At 34.1% G+C, this 16,862-nt stretch overlaps 2 protein-coding genes across 13 annotated transcripts in view; both read left to right on the forward strand.

The window, feature by feature from the left end:
- Tmem232 (transmembrane protein 232) overlaps positions 1-16,862 on the forward strand; it is a 275,760-nt gene that overhangs the window by 17,140 nt on the left and 241,758 nt on the right. The gene's annotated exons all lie outside the window — the stretch shown is intronic.
- On the forward strand, positions 649-8,473 carry LOC101699068 (NEDD4-binding protein 2-like 2). Of its 2 annotated transcripts, XM_087180880.1 has the most exons (2): positions 649-3,218; positions 3,370-8,473. In XM_087180880.1, exons 1-2 carry the CDS (start codon positions 1,899-1,901, stop codon positions 3,454-3,456), a joined length of 1,407 nt encoding a protein of 468 aa, XP_087037006.1. In that variant the 5' UTR covers positions 649-1,898; the 3' UTR covers positions 3,457-8,473. The 2 variants fall into 2 exon arrangements, with proteins under 2 accessions (XP_087037006.1, XP_087037005.1); XM_087180879.1 differs by having other exon boundaries at positions 653-8,461.

A 16,862-nucleotide genomic window follows, 5' to 3' on the forward strand; every position in this document is an offset into this window, starting at 1 on the left:
AAGTGCTGATGGGGTGTGGGGAGAAAGGAACCCTTCTTCATTGTTGGTGGGATTGCAGACTGGTGCAACCACTGTGGAAAGCAATGTGGAGATACCTCAAACAACAGGAATTGGAAGTCACATTTGACCCACCTATTCCTCTGCTGGGTATCTTCCCCAAAGAATTAAAAGAATCATACCACAGTGATATATGCTCACCCATGTTTGTAGCTGTGCAGTTTGTAATAGCTAAAACTTGGAAACAGCCCAATTGCCCATCAACTGGAGTCTGGATAAAGAAGATGTGTTTTTTTTTTGTTTTTTTTTGTTTTTTTTTTTAAATAAAATGGAGTACTACTCAGCCATAAAGACCAAGAAACTAGAGACATTTATAGCTAAGTGGATGTGCATTGAGGCCATACTCTTAAGTGAAATAAATAGGACACACATGAGTAAATACCAAATAGTTTCTCTGGTGTGAAAAACTAAAAGTGTAAATAAGGATCAAAATGTATAATTGGTATTGTGAAATAGGAAGAAAAGGTCTAAAGGAATAGGGGAAATGGGAGGGATAGGGCAAAGGAAACAAGGGAAAAGAAAAAATATGAGAAAAGGAAAAAAATGAAAACAAATTATTTGTAAATAGGGAAGGGTGGAGGGGGTGAAGGGAGGGCCAGGAAATGGGGGAAAAATAAGAACCAAGATACATCATGTAAAGAAGATCCCACTGATGATAACTATATTGTTTACCTAAAATGTACCAATAAGTAAACTTAAATTTATACTTCTATTTATAGAACATGAGATTTATGGCCATATATCTTTGTCACTGATGTTACACCGAGTGTGTGTATGTGAAGTAGGAGGATAATACTGAAAACATTGCTTTTTATAAGAATTCTGGGAGAGGCTATAGAGAGAAGTTGTCTGCAAAAAAATAAATTTTACAGTTTTCTTCTAATCTAGGTTGCCTGTGTGAATTTTTGCGCCTGGCATGAAGTAATCATTGAACTAATAAGGAAGTATTTCTATGGTTAACTATACTACTTTTTTGGTTAGTAATAAATAGACATGTTATGTAAATCTTCCATACACCATGGCTACTGGCTTATCCTACTTACTGCCACATTTATTCTGCACCATTGGTACCCTGAGCACAGCTAACTAGGGCTTAATGTCAAAACTTGTGGGCTTCCTTTCCCAGTCAGAGTTAATGTTCTACAATATGGCACCAGAACATAGCTATTTCATCAGGTTTAGGACTAAGGTTTGCATCAAATAACACCTTAGAAGATTTGTCAAGATACTTGTGAGCAGAATTTTTTTTCACAAACATATTCAGATAGTTTATACCATAAAGCTTCTTAAATTTCTATGACCAAACTTCTGAATATTCACACTCACATCCAGTGTTCTCTTTATTGGTTATTTCTATTTTGTTTAGAGGGCCACAAATCAACCATTTCCCCTTACTGAGAAAGTATTTTTTTAAAGTTATTTCATACATTCATTGGTCACTTCCATTACTCTTCCTAGGTAGGGTTGCTTGTTTTTCTTGGTCATTTCAATCCAAAAATTTTTGTCTTTAGTTCAGGGAATGCTTCCTTCATTATTTCTTTGATTACTTCCTCTTTTTTTGTTTATTACTTTTACATTTTAAGTACTTTGTTTATTAGATAAAGTTATTCAAAGTCTTTGAACTTAGGGCCAAAATAGGCAACTTAAAAGAAAGGTGTAGCCATCTTGCATACGGAGGTGCAGCTATTGCCTCTGAGTCTGACGCCTGGGATTTTGGTTCCTCCCTCTCTGCTTTGTGATGGTATATGAGTGTTTTTTTCATTTTGATGGAGTTTCATGTCTTGTAGGAGAATTTCTTTTTTGGGGTGAGGTAAAGGTCCATGCAGAGCCTGTAGAAGAAGATGCCTTATGGTGAAATTGAAGCTAAGTTCTTGGGACCTGGAAAAGAACTAACAAATGAACCATGCTATAAAAAATTGAAGTCAGCCACAAAAGCTTATATTTTCCCACATCGTAGCAGTGCTGATTTTCTTCAGGAGAACAAAACCCAAACTACAGATTTGCAGAAACCTTTGCGTAATGAGATGCCTTGTAATAGACTAGATGTTATTGAATCTATTGGTTCACAAATTTTACAGCATGGAAAATCTCCATTAGTATCAACAGATGATGAAATATATAGTACAAGTAAAACATTTATAGGACCCATTTACAAACCCCCAGAAAAAAAGAAATGTAATGAAAGAAGGAATGAGACAGACACTCACGATGATACAAATGGCAAAGGAAGACAAGAAAAGAAATGGAAATTTTACACCAAAAAATTAGAGATTGACACTGAATTATCACAGTTTTACAAAGAAATTGAAGAACTCGAAAATGAAAAAGATAATTCAGAAGTCAGTTGTAAGGAATCTGAACCATCTCAGGAACAACTTCTTCCGTATTATGAGGGCTATAATAATGATGTCTTAAGATCTGATGAAGCAACTAAAGATCTTAATAGTGCTCTTCAGTCACATTGTGGTTATCAACAGTACTTGGGCAATGAGCCAGGCAAATATACCTATGATGGACAAGTGATACCTACATTTTGTGATACTTCATTTACTTCCTTCAGGCCTGAATGGGAATCAGTGCATCCTTTCATAGTGCCCCATGGTCCTCCTCTTCCCAGTTTTAACTATCATTTAAATATTCAAAGATTTAGTGCTCCACCAAATCCATCACCAAGTATTTTCCATGCTCAAGATGACTATCAGATTCAAAATGGGTATGATGTAAATAGTTGTCATGTTTACTGGAATTGTTTGACTTTTGATCAGAATAATGAACATACTGACTGTGGTGAGAATAGCAGTAGTCTTCATCCCCCTAGAAATGGCTATAGTGTGCAAGATGGATATGTGAGTAACGGTTTATGTGAAATCAGAGAAAGAAGCTGGAAAGAGCCTCCTATGGACAAGCATAATGGAATGGACAGGTTTGTGAACCAGCAGTTTCAAAAAGAAAAGTTAAATAAATTGCAGAAATTACTTGTTCTCTTAAGAGGTCTGCCTGGTTCTGGGAAAACAACATTGTCTAGAATTCTGCTTGGTCAGAGTTGTGATGGCATTGTGTTCAGCACTGATGACTATTTTCACCATCAAGATGGGTACAGGTATAATGTTAATCAGCTTGGTGATGCTCATGACTGGAACCAGAGCAGAGCAAAACAAGCTGTTGATCAGGGGAGGTCTCCAGTTATAATAGACAACACTAATACACAAGCTTGGGAAATGAAACCGTATGTGGAAATGGCACTAGGAAAAGGATACAGAGTAGAGTTTCATGAACCTGAAACTTGGTGGAAATTTGATCCTGAAGAATTAGAAAACAGGAATAAACATGGTGTGTCTAGAAGGAAGATTGCTCAGATGTTGGATCGTTATGAATATCAAATGTCCATCTCTGTTGTAATGAATTCAGTGGAAACCAACACAGAAAAGCACACAAAGACTCCCTCCTCCACAGGGAAGCCAGAGGTGGGGAGGCTCTGTAGGCTCACATAATCAAGTCTGTGTTACAAATAATCGTTAAGTTGGCTATTTTCAGCTAACATTTGTTGCTTGTTCTTGAAAAATATAGTGAGCCTGTCTCAAAGTTTAGTTTCAAATAAAAACGACTACGTTGCCTAACTAAGGATGTTCCCAGCAAGTTGTTTAAATTTTAAAGTACAAATAAGATTATATAAAATTGTAAAAAAAAAAAAAAGAAAGGTGTAAAATGTGTCATAGAAATTTACATTGACTACTCTTTTAGTTCTTGTCACATACCTTGTGATAATGATCAAATTTTTTCTTGTGTAGTTTTCCCCTTAAAATCACTTACTGTTGTATTATGGAATTCATATTCAAATGTGATGTATTTGCTGTACAGGCCAATCCTTTTTCTCTAGATTATAATTTCTTAAAAGAATCCACCATATTTTAATTATCTTTCTTTCAAATATAGGAGTCTCAAACATGAACACTTTTATCAACCAAATTGAATTTCTTAAATGAGAACCACTTAAAATGAATAATGTAGATATTTTGGTACTACTAAATATATAACGATTGCAAATAATCTTTTATTTTTGGTTTCTGTGTGTGTGTGTGGTTTCTTTTCTTGATATCATATATTGAAGTTGCAAATAAAGTGCTGGCACACAACATAAACCCCATATAAGAATTCATGGGCAATTACATCCACTTTTTTGATTCCTTCACAAGGCATTTATCATGTTAGCAGTTTGCATTAAAGCCAAATGGCTTCCTATGGTGAATAAAAGAGATTCAAGGTATTTAACTAAGTATCTCAGAATAAGGCTTTATTGTGTTAGGATCAGTTCACTGCATCTTTCCTGAATAAATGAGTAAATAAGTGATTGATAGGAGATGAATGGAAATAGTTCCTACTTAAACTTTAATGATGTTTTAAAATTCATTTTCCTCATTGTCCAAGGCATTTAAAATCATCTGTAAACACTTTAAACATTTCAGCTTCCAGCATTTTGAATATTGCTATTTTATATTAAGGATTATATTTATGGTTATTATTTCTGGAAAAATTGGCAGTTATTTTTTTGGTACTGTAAAGTTATAATGCATGCAGTAGTTATAAATCATAGTTGATGAACTTAATGTGTACAAGAAATAATATTTCTGTACTGTCATGGTTGGATCTAAAATGTTCCCCGGAGATCTCATGGGTTTGGAAGGTGATTGGATCCTGGGGGCGCTATACTCACCAGTAGTTGTTTCATTGATGACCTTGTGGCTGAAGAAGCTGTTAGGCTGTGGATCCAACAGAAGGTAGGTGACCGGGGGCCTGGCCTGAAAGGTGCCTCCCTTCTCTCTCTGCTTCCTGGAGGCCATAAGTTGAGCCCATTTCCTCAGCCACGGGCTTCTACCATGCCGTTTCTGCCTTTTAGCCAGACAAACGTGGAAGCTTTTGAAACGAGAGCCAAAATAAACTCCTCATTTAAGTTTTGAGCATTAAATATTTCGTCCCAGATATGGGAGAGTGACTAATACAGGTACCTTCTTCAAAGTGACAGTTAATACTCCAAGCTTCTGTTGGATATGCAATTTCTGTTTTCATTAAGCATGCTCTAGCCACAGGATTATACAAAGGTCTCGAGTGCTTGTGCATCAAGAAATTATTGAAGAGTACCTCGCATCACTGAGTCGTTGTCATATCTTACATCCCTTCTGGCTTGGCATACCTCTTCTGGGCACACAGTGAGGTCAGGAGAGGATTTGGTAGTCTGTGATGTGACATTGGGTCTAGTCTTCCAAGGCGCAGTTCCTACCCATTTCTTCTGAGGAAGCTGGGACTACTATTACAACAGAGGGAAGAAAGGAAGAGAGCTTTTATTTCTCTATTACCTGTGTGTCTAGTTATCCATATAAAAATAGAAATTTACTCTTCTGCTCTCTATATATTTTGCTCACTTTTGGATAAATTAAAGACTTAAATGTTAAAGACAAAATTATTACTTCTCTTTTATAAATTAAACATTTTAAAACTTTTAACTAGGGGCCAGGGATTTAGCTCAGTGGTGCCACCACCTGCCTTGCAAGCGCAAGGTCCTGAGTTCAATCCCCGGTACCAAAAACAAAAAAACAACTTTTAACTATTTCCGAAAGGAATATGGTTTTATATTATTTCACTTTTCTGTTTGTACCAGTATTGCAGCTTGAAGTTGTTTTCAATATAAGTGTATGAGTTGCAATCGAAAAATACGTTTAAATAAAATTTATTACAGTAAAAGATACCGTGTCTTAATCCACCTCAGAATGCTTCCTCTGGCTTCAAATATACTTTTCCCATTACTCTTACTACTATCTGAGCAGTTCTAGAAGTCTTTTTTATGAGGGGTCCCCTTACCCCTCACCCCTTTTTTTTTGGTACTAGGGATTACACCCAGGGCCTTTGCACTGAGCTATACCACCAGCTCTTTTATTTTGAGTCAAGGTGTCTCTAAGTTGCCCAGGCTGGGTTTGAACTTGTGGTCTACCTGGCTCAACCTCCTAGAGTGCTGAGATTACAGGTGTGTGTTACCATACCTGGTGTTCATAAGTGTCTTAGTTGTGCAGTGGTGGCTGCCTTGATATCCTGAATCCATTAAAAATGTTTACCTTTCACGGTCATTTTGACTTTGAGGAAGAGCCAGAAGTTGCACGGTGCCACATCCAGTGAATAAGGTGCGTGAGGACTCCCATCACAAACTTTCCTTTCCATTGGATGGCACTCAGCAGCAGCATGCACTGTTTTGGGTCACACCTCATAATGACACTCAAGAAAGAGGACTTCCAGAACTGTTTCAAAATATGGCAAGAACAATGAGATACATGTGTTTGAAGCAAGTTGGAGTATTTTCAAGGGGATCAGTGGCAATGTGTCTTTTACTATAATAATTTTAAAAATTTAAATATTCACTATAGCTTTTGATCAAACCTTGTAAACCCCCAACATGGGTGGGTTAATTCAATTTCCAACTTATTTTGTACAGAAGGTTTATAATGAAGAATTATAACTGATACATATAGTTTAGTTAAGACAAAATAATTAGCTGTTGTAATATAATATACTATGTAAATATAAACTATATATTCAAAGTTTATGCTCCAGCAATCTGGATAGCCTCCACTCTGAGTTTGAATTCTATTTTCTTGGCAGCAAAGATGTACTAAAGGGTTTGAAACAAGATGGTGGAGTAGGATTAAGAGTAAAACAATCAGGACATTTATTTTTTGGGAAACATAAATGACTTGCAGTCACATGAAAGATGGGACTAGAGGAAGAGAGGTAAGAAACAGGCTTGAAGACCAGAAGTTATTGCACTAATTGAGGGCAAACATAATAGCATCCTGATCTAGGAGAATGGCAGAAGGGATAAAAAGGGGACTTGATTAACAGAGCTACTTCAAGATGTTGAGCAATAGTATTTAGTGACAAATAGTGCCTCTCTAGTGATTTGATCCTCCTGTGAACAACCTGAAATAAGACGAAGCCTAAGTTAGGCGAAGACCATGAAAGGAAGATTTAGATGGAAGCATGAGCGATATAGTTGCCCTCTTTTACTCAATGTAATATTTTTGAGATTCAAGAGTATTGATTCATGTAGTGGTAGTTTGTTCTTATAAATGAAAGGAATCCTATTATTTAAACACATCACTCATTGCTTATTCATTCACTTACTGATGACCATTTGGGTTGTTTCCACTTTGAAGATACTACAAATAACTCTTCTATAAACAATATTGTTGAAATCTTTTTGTGATAGTGTTTTGATTTCTTTTGGAATAAAATTACTGGATCATGGAGTAGGTATACAATTGACTTTCAAAAGTGCAAATAGATTGCCTAAATAGTTATAGTTTTGTTTTTCCATTTCCATAAGCAATCTATGAGAGGTCTATTGTTCTACATCACACAAAACTTGGTATTGTTAGTTATTTTTTAAAAGTTTAACATTTAAGGAAGTGAGAAGTAGAATTTCATTATAATTTTAAATTGAATTTTCCTGAAGACTAATTACTTTGAACATATTGGCTTTGTTGCCCTTTAATTTTCTTTTTTCTTATTTAGCATTGTTATTTGCTTTTAAAAGTTTTCTTTCGGTTTACTCTTTTTGGGCTATATTTTGCTGTTATTTTACTCTTACACTAGCTAATTAAATTTAGCTTGTCTTTGATGTTAGATAAATGTTTATCTGACATTTCCTCTGAAATGCCATTTTGTTGGACATCGTAAGATTTTACATGTAGTGTTTTTAAAATAATTTATTTCCAAGTATTTTGAAAATTCTATTGGTATTTCTTTTTGGGTGTATAGATGACTTAGAATTGTTTGTTTTTATTTCCAAACATATGAAAGCTTGATATATGTTTTTGTTACAATTTTCTAATTTGTGTCTTGATGTCAGAGAATCTACACATGTAAATTATCTACTTTTTGCAATTTGTTCAGTCATACTCTATGAAAAATGATCAATTTTTAGAAGTTATACTTGTGCACTTGGGAGGAATGTATATATTCTAATGATTGAATATAGCATTCTCTGTCCACTTGGTCAGGTGAAAATTATATTGTTCAAATCTTTATCTTCTATGTCTTTGCTGATTATTTTGTTCTGTCTTATTTTGTTGTGGTGGTTATCAGCAAGTAATATAATATACTACTTATCAGCAATTAAGACAATTTAACTAAAACTACTTTTTCCAAATTTTTTTTCAGAGACACACTGGCTCTTTCTCCAATTATATAAGCACTCATTTTCTTTCCAGCAATATCCATACCAGTTCAAAACAACTTTTCATATCTCTAATGGTTCAGCTCAATTGCTTGTTTCTCTCTATTATTCCTTGAATTTCAAGTTTCCTTCTTTAGTCTTACTGATACTAATTATCTATCTTTGTGAACTCTGAAATTTGTATCACTAATTTTCTGTGTTATTCATCCAGAAATCTTTTTAATTATATACAATCTTTTTTGTATGTTCACATTCTTCTGAGATGTTTATGTAGATTTTTTCAAATAAGCTTGCTGTCCTTTCTTTTTTTCTCATGTTTTTATTGTCTAGGACTCCCAATGACATTAATAATAATAATAATAATAATAATAATAATAATGATAATGATATGGTATCCTCCTTTTGTTCCTGGCTATTATGATAAACTAAGTTTTACCATTATTATGTTTGTTTTAGTTTTTTCTAGATACTTTTAATTAAAATAAGTAAAAGTTAGGAGTGGTGGTGCAAGTAGTAGGCTGAGGCAGAAGAATCTCAAGTTTGAGCTCAGCCTGGCAACTCTGGAGTTTAGCAAGACACTGTATCAAAATTTAAAAAATAAATAAAACATAAAAAAGGGTCAGGGATATAGTTCAATGGTTCAATCTCTAGTACTGACAGAAAAATAAAGAAAGAAAAGTTCTATCTCTAGCTTGGAAAATTTTGTTTTTTGAAATATGACTGTAAAATGAACTTAATTGAATTATTCTTTGGCATATATCAAAAAATTTATTTTTTTGCTTAAATATGTGATTATTATCAATGTTATAGTTGGTAATAATAAGTTTTGTGATTCTCAATCATCCTTGATCTTCTGAGACAAACCCTTCCCTATTACAGTGAATCAGTTCTTATTGATATCATTGGGTTACTTTTCTTGTTGGTAAGACAAAATACCCAGCACTCAAAGTTAAAGGAGGAAAAGTTTATTTGGCTCATAGTTTGTAGAGGTTTCAATCCATAGTCGATTGGCTCCAAGTCAGAGTGGCATGGCAGAGGGGCATTGCAGAGGAAAAACAGTTCATGGCAGGGAGAATCCAGGAAAGCAGTGAAGCAGCAAGTGACAGGTGACAAGCAACAAGCCATGACCCTCTTTCTGTCCCTTATATCTTATCTAGGATACCCACCCTTGGGCGGGATAGCACTTATACCCAGGGTGGGGCAGTTTTAATCTTAGTATTGCACCATGAATCAATCCCAGCATCACATCTTTGATCCCAGTAGCACACACCCTGGATCCAGCTACCTCTGATAAGCCCCACCTATGAGTACATGAGGCTTTGGGGGGACATCTAGATGTAATCCATAACAGTTTTCATGAATTTTAGTTATAATTTTTTCAGCTCATAATAGGTGAAATTTCCCTATAAGTTTCCTTTCCCATATTGTCCCAGATGCAACTTTGGATGGTCAAATGTTTAATTTCTATTTGTATCAGATCTAATAATATTTTTGAAATTCTAAAAATGGCATAAAATAGTAAAATTACTAAAACCGTCAGAAGATATTTTGGAGAGAAAGTATAAACATGATTTTGAAAGATAATGACAAAACTAATTTAAATAACTAATAACAATTTTCAATGCATTTTAAGTGTGCTGATTGTTCTTTTTGTTATAATATTACATATTGTACATATTTTTAAACACTTAAGAGAAATCTATGTATATGTGTGTATAAATACATAATTTAAAAATTTTTATTAGTACATGTTTGTAGTACTATACACAATGATTACATTTATCATGGGGATTTGATAAATGTACATAATACATCATCATTCTTTTTTCATCCTTTTACCATTTGCTCCTCCCCCCCAATTTTTTATATGCCCCAAATCGACAAATATTTGTAATTGTGAATCAATACTTTAAAATATTTTAGTATTAGAGATTTCATACCTGTAATCCCAGCAATTTAGGAGGCTGATGAAAAAGGATCACATGTTCGAGGCTACTGTGGCCAATTTAGTGACATTCTATCTCAAAGTAAATAAAAAGAGCTGGGGTTGTATTTCAGTGGTAAAGTACCCCTGGATTCCATTTTCTGTACTAAAATAAGTACATAAATAATGAAAATAAAAGACTCCAAACATGAACAGAAGTTGAGAGATCAGTAAATCAGTCCCCATTTCCTTTTAATGCACATTTAACAATTATCAATTAAATTCGTACATTGTAATGTATTGTGTGATATTTGCATGTTTAAGATATATATTTTTTGATGTATATATGCAATCAATTAAAAGAGTATTATACAAGGAGTAGTTTGTAAGTAATGAGCATTTCTTTGCACTTGGGTAAGAATGCCCTGCCAACAGGAACTATCATTATAATTCTTATTTATAGATGAAAGAACTCAATCACCTGAAAGTTAATCACCTACATAATGACAAAGACATATTCTGTTTTGGAGCCAGAATTAAGTAAGGTGTCAATTTCTGCACTGTACATTTACCCATTACACCACACTAAAGTCTGAGAGATACCAAGGAGGTAGGAGCAAAAGGAAGGGGTCATGGTGAATAGACCATGGGGATGGTTGGCAGGGTCAGTACTTTGGCAGGATCAGCTAACTTCAACCCTAAAAAGCTCTTGGTGGATTTTTCATCCTGGACACAATTGTCATATGTAGAAAGATTCCTTCACCCTTGGGATGATAGCAGAAAGTAGATTTCAGATACTACATTTTGTACACTTGAATAAATTTAAGAGTAAATGTCATTTAATACAAAAATTATATATGATATAAGTAAAATCTAAAATCATGCTGTTCTTTTGGCCACTTCAGATTGAAGGTCTTTGCCATGCATTTAAATTATTGAAGCCACTTTTGGAAGGTGGTAGAGAAAATGTGGTTGCTGAAGACTTTCCTCTTCAGTAGTAAGGTTTATAAGCAAGCAAAGAAAATTAGAGCCACTGAAGAGCTGGGTCTTGAAAATAGTTGCCATAAAAAACAACTGTATTCTTTTAACTTTTATTTCATTCTTCGATGAATATTTTTTTATTTAAAAAGGAAAATAATCCAATCTTTATGACCAATTTTATTCACCAAAGATTTTTTGATCCACAAATTCAATAAGTAACCTGTGTTTGGGGTGCACTAGAAAATAACAGGATATTTAAAAATTAAATATCATTTAAATTTTATGAAACTCATTTTTATTTTTAAATCAACTTTTGCTGATTCCAGAAAAAATGATTAACTATTTCTTTACAGTAATGTAAAAGTGAAATAATTGAACTTAACAAGTCCAGTTTTGTGTCTTTGCATTTAATGTTGTGATTTCCCTGCAGAGTAAGAAATATGTCTTGTATTGATAGCAGAAACAACTTTTTAAAATGTACTCATTGTAATTTTCTATTTCTCTTTTAAATTGTCTTGATATTATGTGCCACTCCCTCCCTTTTTCATGTTCATAAGACAACAAGCTGCATACTTATAACTATCTTGAGGAGAAATAAAAGGGTACAAATGTATCTTGTAAGTGGTTTTAATACGAGCTTCAAGAATATCTTTTCGTCAAATAGTGTGTTGGAAGCTGAATGTTTTAGCTACACTATTGATTAGTATTTACAACTCTAGTTTTATTATGTACACCTCCACTTGAACTTGTAACTATAAATTTTTTTTTAGCTAACTTCTTCTAGACAGTTCTCAACCTTTTATTTCTTTCATGCCACTTCTAAATTTCGGAGAATTTAGGTCCGCAATGAATAACTACCTTTTTGGATCTGGCTTCTATCTATCAATCATCTATCTTATCTGTTAGTGTCTTACAATGTAGGAAGTAGTTTATCTTAACTGATCCTCATTGATATACAGGAAGTATTTTTATTATTTAATCCTCATGCAACTCTCTTAGTAGATATTATCATCTCCTTTCACAGACTAGGAATCTAAAACTTGAATAAGTAAGGATTATAGGAACAGCACAGAAACCCAGTACCCATTCTTCTTGTCTACTTTCCTGGTTTAAGAGTTTGAAAACATAGGTCCATAGAAAAACCTGCACTCAAGTGTTCATAGTAGCTTCATTCATAATTGCCAAAACTTGGGAACAACCAAGATATTCTTCAGTAGATAAGTGGATAAATATAGTATCCATACAATGAAATGTTATACAACACTAGAATGAAATGTATTACCAAGATGTGGAAAGACAAGAACCTTAAATACTATTACTAAATGAAAAAAAGTCAATTTTAAAAAACTATATATTATATGATTTCAACAATAATGAATTCCCAGCTGGGTATAGTGACACATACTTGTAATCCCAGCACTTGGGAGGCAGAGGTAGGAGGATTGCCACAAGTGCAAGGCCAGTCTGGGCTACAGAGTGAGTTCAGGACCAGCTTGAATTACAAAGTGAGACCCTGTCTCCAAAAAGTGAAAAAACCCAAGCCAACACAAACCAAAACAAAAACCAGTAAGGAATTCCACATAAGAAAATACTGTTGAGACAGTAGAATGTTCAGTAATTGTGGAGGTGATGGGGTGGAGTTGAGGGATGCTGAACAGGCAGAGCACAGAAAAATTTTTAAGTACGGAAAATAAAATGTATGAAACTATAATGGGTTCACGCAATACATTTTTATAATATACATAGAATACACAACACCAAGAGTGAACCCTAGCATACACTGTGGACTTTAGTTGAGTATGACATATCAATGTATGTCCATCAATTGCCATAAATGAAATTCTCTCATGGGGGATATTGACAACGACACAGTATATCCACGAATGGGTATAGGATGTGCATAAAAATTCAGTTCTTTTTTCTCAATTTTGCTCTTAACCTAAAACTGTTCCCAAACATTAAAGTCTTTAAACAATCAACCCGTATGCACATATGGAACAAACATTGTTAATATCAAGAATTTTAACATGACAGATGACCTTCAAGATTTTAAATATTATCTAAATTGGATTTTAATAGTATCTACTACATAAAATAAGGAGTATATCTTTATTATTTCTGTGTTTTAATAATACCTATAGCAAAAATTGAGTCTAACATCAGATGACAGATATAGAAAAATTTTTTTAAAAAAATCATTAATTTCAAATATTAACTTTAACTTTTATTCAACATAAAGAAAATAATGTTGTATTTTCAAACTTAAAAACACTTGTTTTCACAAGTAGAAATCTGTAAATTCTCCTATAAATTTAACTTAAATTATAGTTGAAGAAAAAGATTCTCGGTTCATGAGCTTCTAATGTGTGTCTTCTTTTAATAAAAAATAAAATTTGAACATTACATTGCAGTATAAAATTCTTAGTGATAACTTCTCACAGATTATACCAAAATCATCACCCATGTCACTGATAATTGCTAAATTATGGAATATCTTTTTTTAGTTTTCTATTGCTTCCAAAACAGATTACCACAAATTAGAGGTTTAAATGACATTCATATATTATCTCACCATTCTGTTGCTTATAATTCCAGGCATACTCAGCTGGATTCTCAATTCAATCTCATAAGATTCAAATCAAAATAGAAACTGGAAGAAAAGACTTGAAAACCACATATATGATAAGGCCCTGATATATAAAGAACTCAGATATCTCAATTGCTAATACAAAAACAAATAACTTGAAAATATCAGTCAAAAACCCATAGACCTTTCTCAAAAGACAGAGGGATGTGCAGCAGTTATATGAAAAGGTGGTCAACATCACTAATCACCAGAAAAATGCTTAAAGTCACAATGAACTATCATTTCATACCTGTTAGCAAAATGATTTATAAAAGATGAAAGAAGAAGGGTTGGTGATAAAGAAAATGTGGTACACATCCATAGTACAATACTATTGAGCCACAAAAGGAATGAAATCCTATCTATATGCAACAATTTAAGTGGAACTGAAAATGATTATGTTAAATGTAATAAGACTGGCACAGAAATACAAGTAGTCATGGTACTCATTTGTAGGATCTAAACATTGATCTCACAGGAAAAGAACTGAGAGTAGAATAGTGGTTACCAGTGGGTGGGGCAAACAGTGGGAAAGGAGAGATGCAGAAAGACTAATCATTGAGTACTGCGCTGCTGTTTGACAGGACAAAGAAGTTCCTGTGTGCATTTGCACAATAGAATATATTATCTGGATAGTGTATATCTTAAAAAATAGAAGAAAGAATTTTAAATATTTTTATCACAAATCATAAATATTTGAGAATGTAGATGCATATAACTTGATTGCACAATATACATGTGTTGAAATACAACATTGCACTCCATCAGTATGTATAATTTTTGTTTTTATATATCATTTAAGAATTAATTTAAACTTTAAAAAAGTTTGGGGCTGGGCATTTAGCTCAGTGGCACCATACCTGCCCCACAAGCACAAAATCCTGAGTGTGATTCCTGGTACAAAAGTTTTTGTGAGAATGTAGAGACAAGGAAATACATTATGATATAAATTGGTATAGCTAGTATGGAAAAGAGTATGAAAGTTCCTTAAAATTTAAAAATAGAACTACCATATGATCCATCAATAAGAACTTCTGGGTATACGTCCAAAGAAAATTAAATTAATATGTTAAAGAGTTTTTGTATGCCCATGTTAATTACAGCTTTAGTCAAAATTGTCAAGATAGAGAATTAAGCTAAATGTTCATTGGTGGATGAAATATTATATATATACATAATGGAATGTTATTCAGCTCTAAAATAGAAAAAAGTCCTTTTGATATAAAGGGAATAGATGTAACTACCAAACCTGGTAGATATCTGAAATGCAAGTTCCTGTTCTCTAAAATCAAACAGTGAATTCTAAGAACAACAGAGGTTAAGAATAGGAAAGAACTATTGACAGTAAGATAGCTTCTAAGAGAGTCAAAAGGGGGACCAGAAAGTGGGTTACTTGGGGACCCTGTTTCCCCAGGAAATTTTTATGGAGCAAAGCCATGAGGTGAGGTGGGTTCAAGGTGGGACAAAACTATAGTCAACTAGTAAGATTACAGGTACAGTCCCTTAGATAGTATTGGTCCAATGGGAAATCAAAAGGTGGACTTGACATGGGACAATGCTATGATCAACCAATAAGATTACAACAAGCATAGTTGCTTAGGTATTATTGTATAAATGGGGATCCAGTGGGGAAGGAAGCAAATCACATAGCAAGCGTGCAAGGAACAAACAAGGATTTTTGGATTTTTGGTAAGGGATGGGTCAGGGACCTTTCCTGGAAGGGATAGGTTAAGGATTTGATCCCCCACCCATTAGAATATAGGTTCCCCCCCATACCTATTTAGAATATCCATCACTGCTATTCATCCCTAGGGGAAGAATGAGTATTTTCTCTCTTTTTATAATGCTAACCAGTGAATGTGCCTCAATTGTTTTTCTATGCCAAGGGCCCAGCTTTGTCTAACTGCCTTATAATAATATCTAATTTAGCTATCTGCAATACTTTCATTTGTAACTAAAAGGATGAACCTAGAGGACGTTATGCTAAGTAAAATAAACCAAACACCTGTATACAGATACTACATGGTATCACTTATATGTAGAATCTGAAAAAGCAGAACTCAAAAGAAGCAGAGTAGAATGGTAGTTGTCGCAGGGGCTGTGGTGACAAAGTGGAAATGGGGACCTCTCAGTCAAAGGTTACAAATTGTAGTTAGATGAGACAGGTTCCATTGTATAACATGACATATTAATAATAATACATATATGAAAATTGCTAAAAGAGTAATAACTTCTACATATCCTCACCCCCACACATACACACACATACAAAAGTCTATGTGAAGCGGTGAACATTTTAGTTAATTCTATTACGGTCATAAGTCACAATGTATGCATATATCAAAACACCATCTTATATAATATACATATATAAAAAGATTTTGTCAATTATAACTCAAATACCTGGGAAGAAAAGATGCCAACCTATCTGGACTCTCACCTAGATGATCTGGTAAAGAATACATTTCTAAGCTCATCCATATGATCGGCAGAATTCAACTTCATGAAGTTGTAGGACTGAGGTGTCTCTCTCTCTCTCTCTCTCATTAGTTTGTGTTTTAGCTAGGATAGTATCAGAGAGTGATCAGTCCTCCAACTGCCTAGAAATGGCGGGGAGGACTAAAAAAAGAAAGACAATAGGGACTTGCATAATTTCAAAGTACATGGTCGGCCGGGAGGTCAGTGCCTCAGAGTGGGCAAAGACAAAGACACTCTGAGCTAGCCATCATTTATTGGGTGCACACTATAATTGGAGGGAGCATCAGGTGACTCAGAGGACCATGGTAATCCTATGTTGATTGAGGATCTTATGCTGATGAAGATCTTATGTTGATGAGGGCAGAAAGGAGAGCATTCTTACAATAGTACTTCAGACAAGATAGCAGGCCAAAAAAAAAAAAAGAAAAGATAGCCTAATAAAGAAATTGTCCTTCCCCCAGTGGAACCTCTCTCGTTTTTATTATTTGGTTCTGGAAGAACTAGGATGTCTTCAGCTGATGTCCTCTTGCCCTTGAGTGACGCAGTATCATGGGACCATTGAGGCCTCAACTTGT

This window comes from Heterocephalus glaber, unplaced genomic scaffold (assembly GCF_053883595.1).
Source record: "Heterocephalus glaber isolate CG9 unplaced genomic scaffold, H.glaber_assembly_v1.0 deba00001465, whole genome shotgun sequence".
Classification (NCBI taxonomy): domain Eukaryota; kingdom Metazoa; phylum Chordata; class Mammalia; order Rodentia; family Bathyergidae; genus Heterocephalus; species Heterocephalus glaber.

Coding starts and splice junctions, on each gene's coding strand:
- LOC101699068 (XM_087180879.1), top strand. CDS start 1,899: ATGCCTTATGGTGAAATTGAAGCTAAGTTCTTGGGACCTGGAAAAGAA.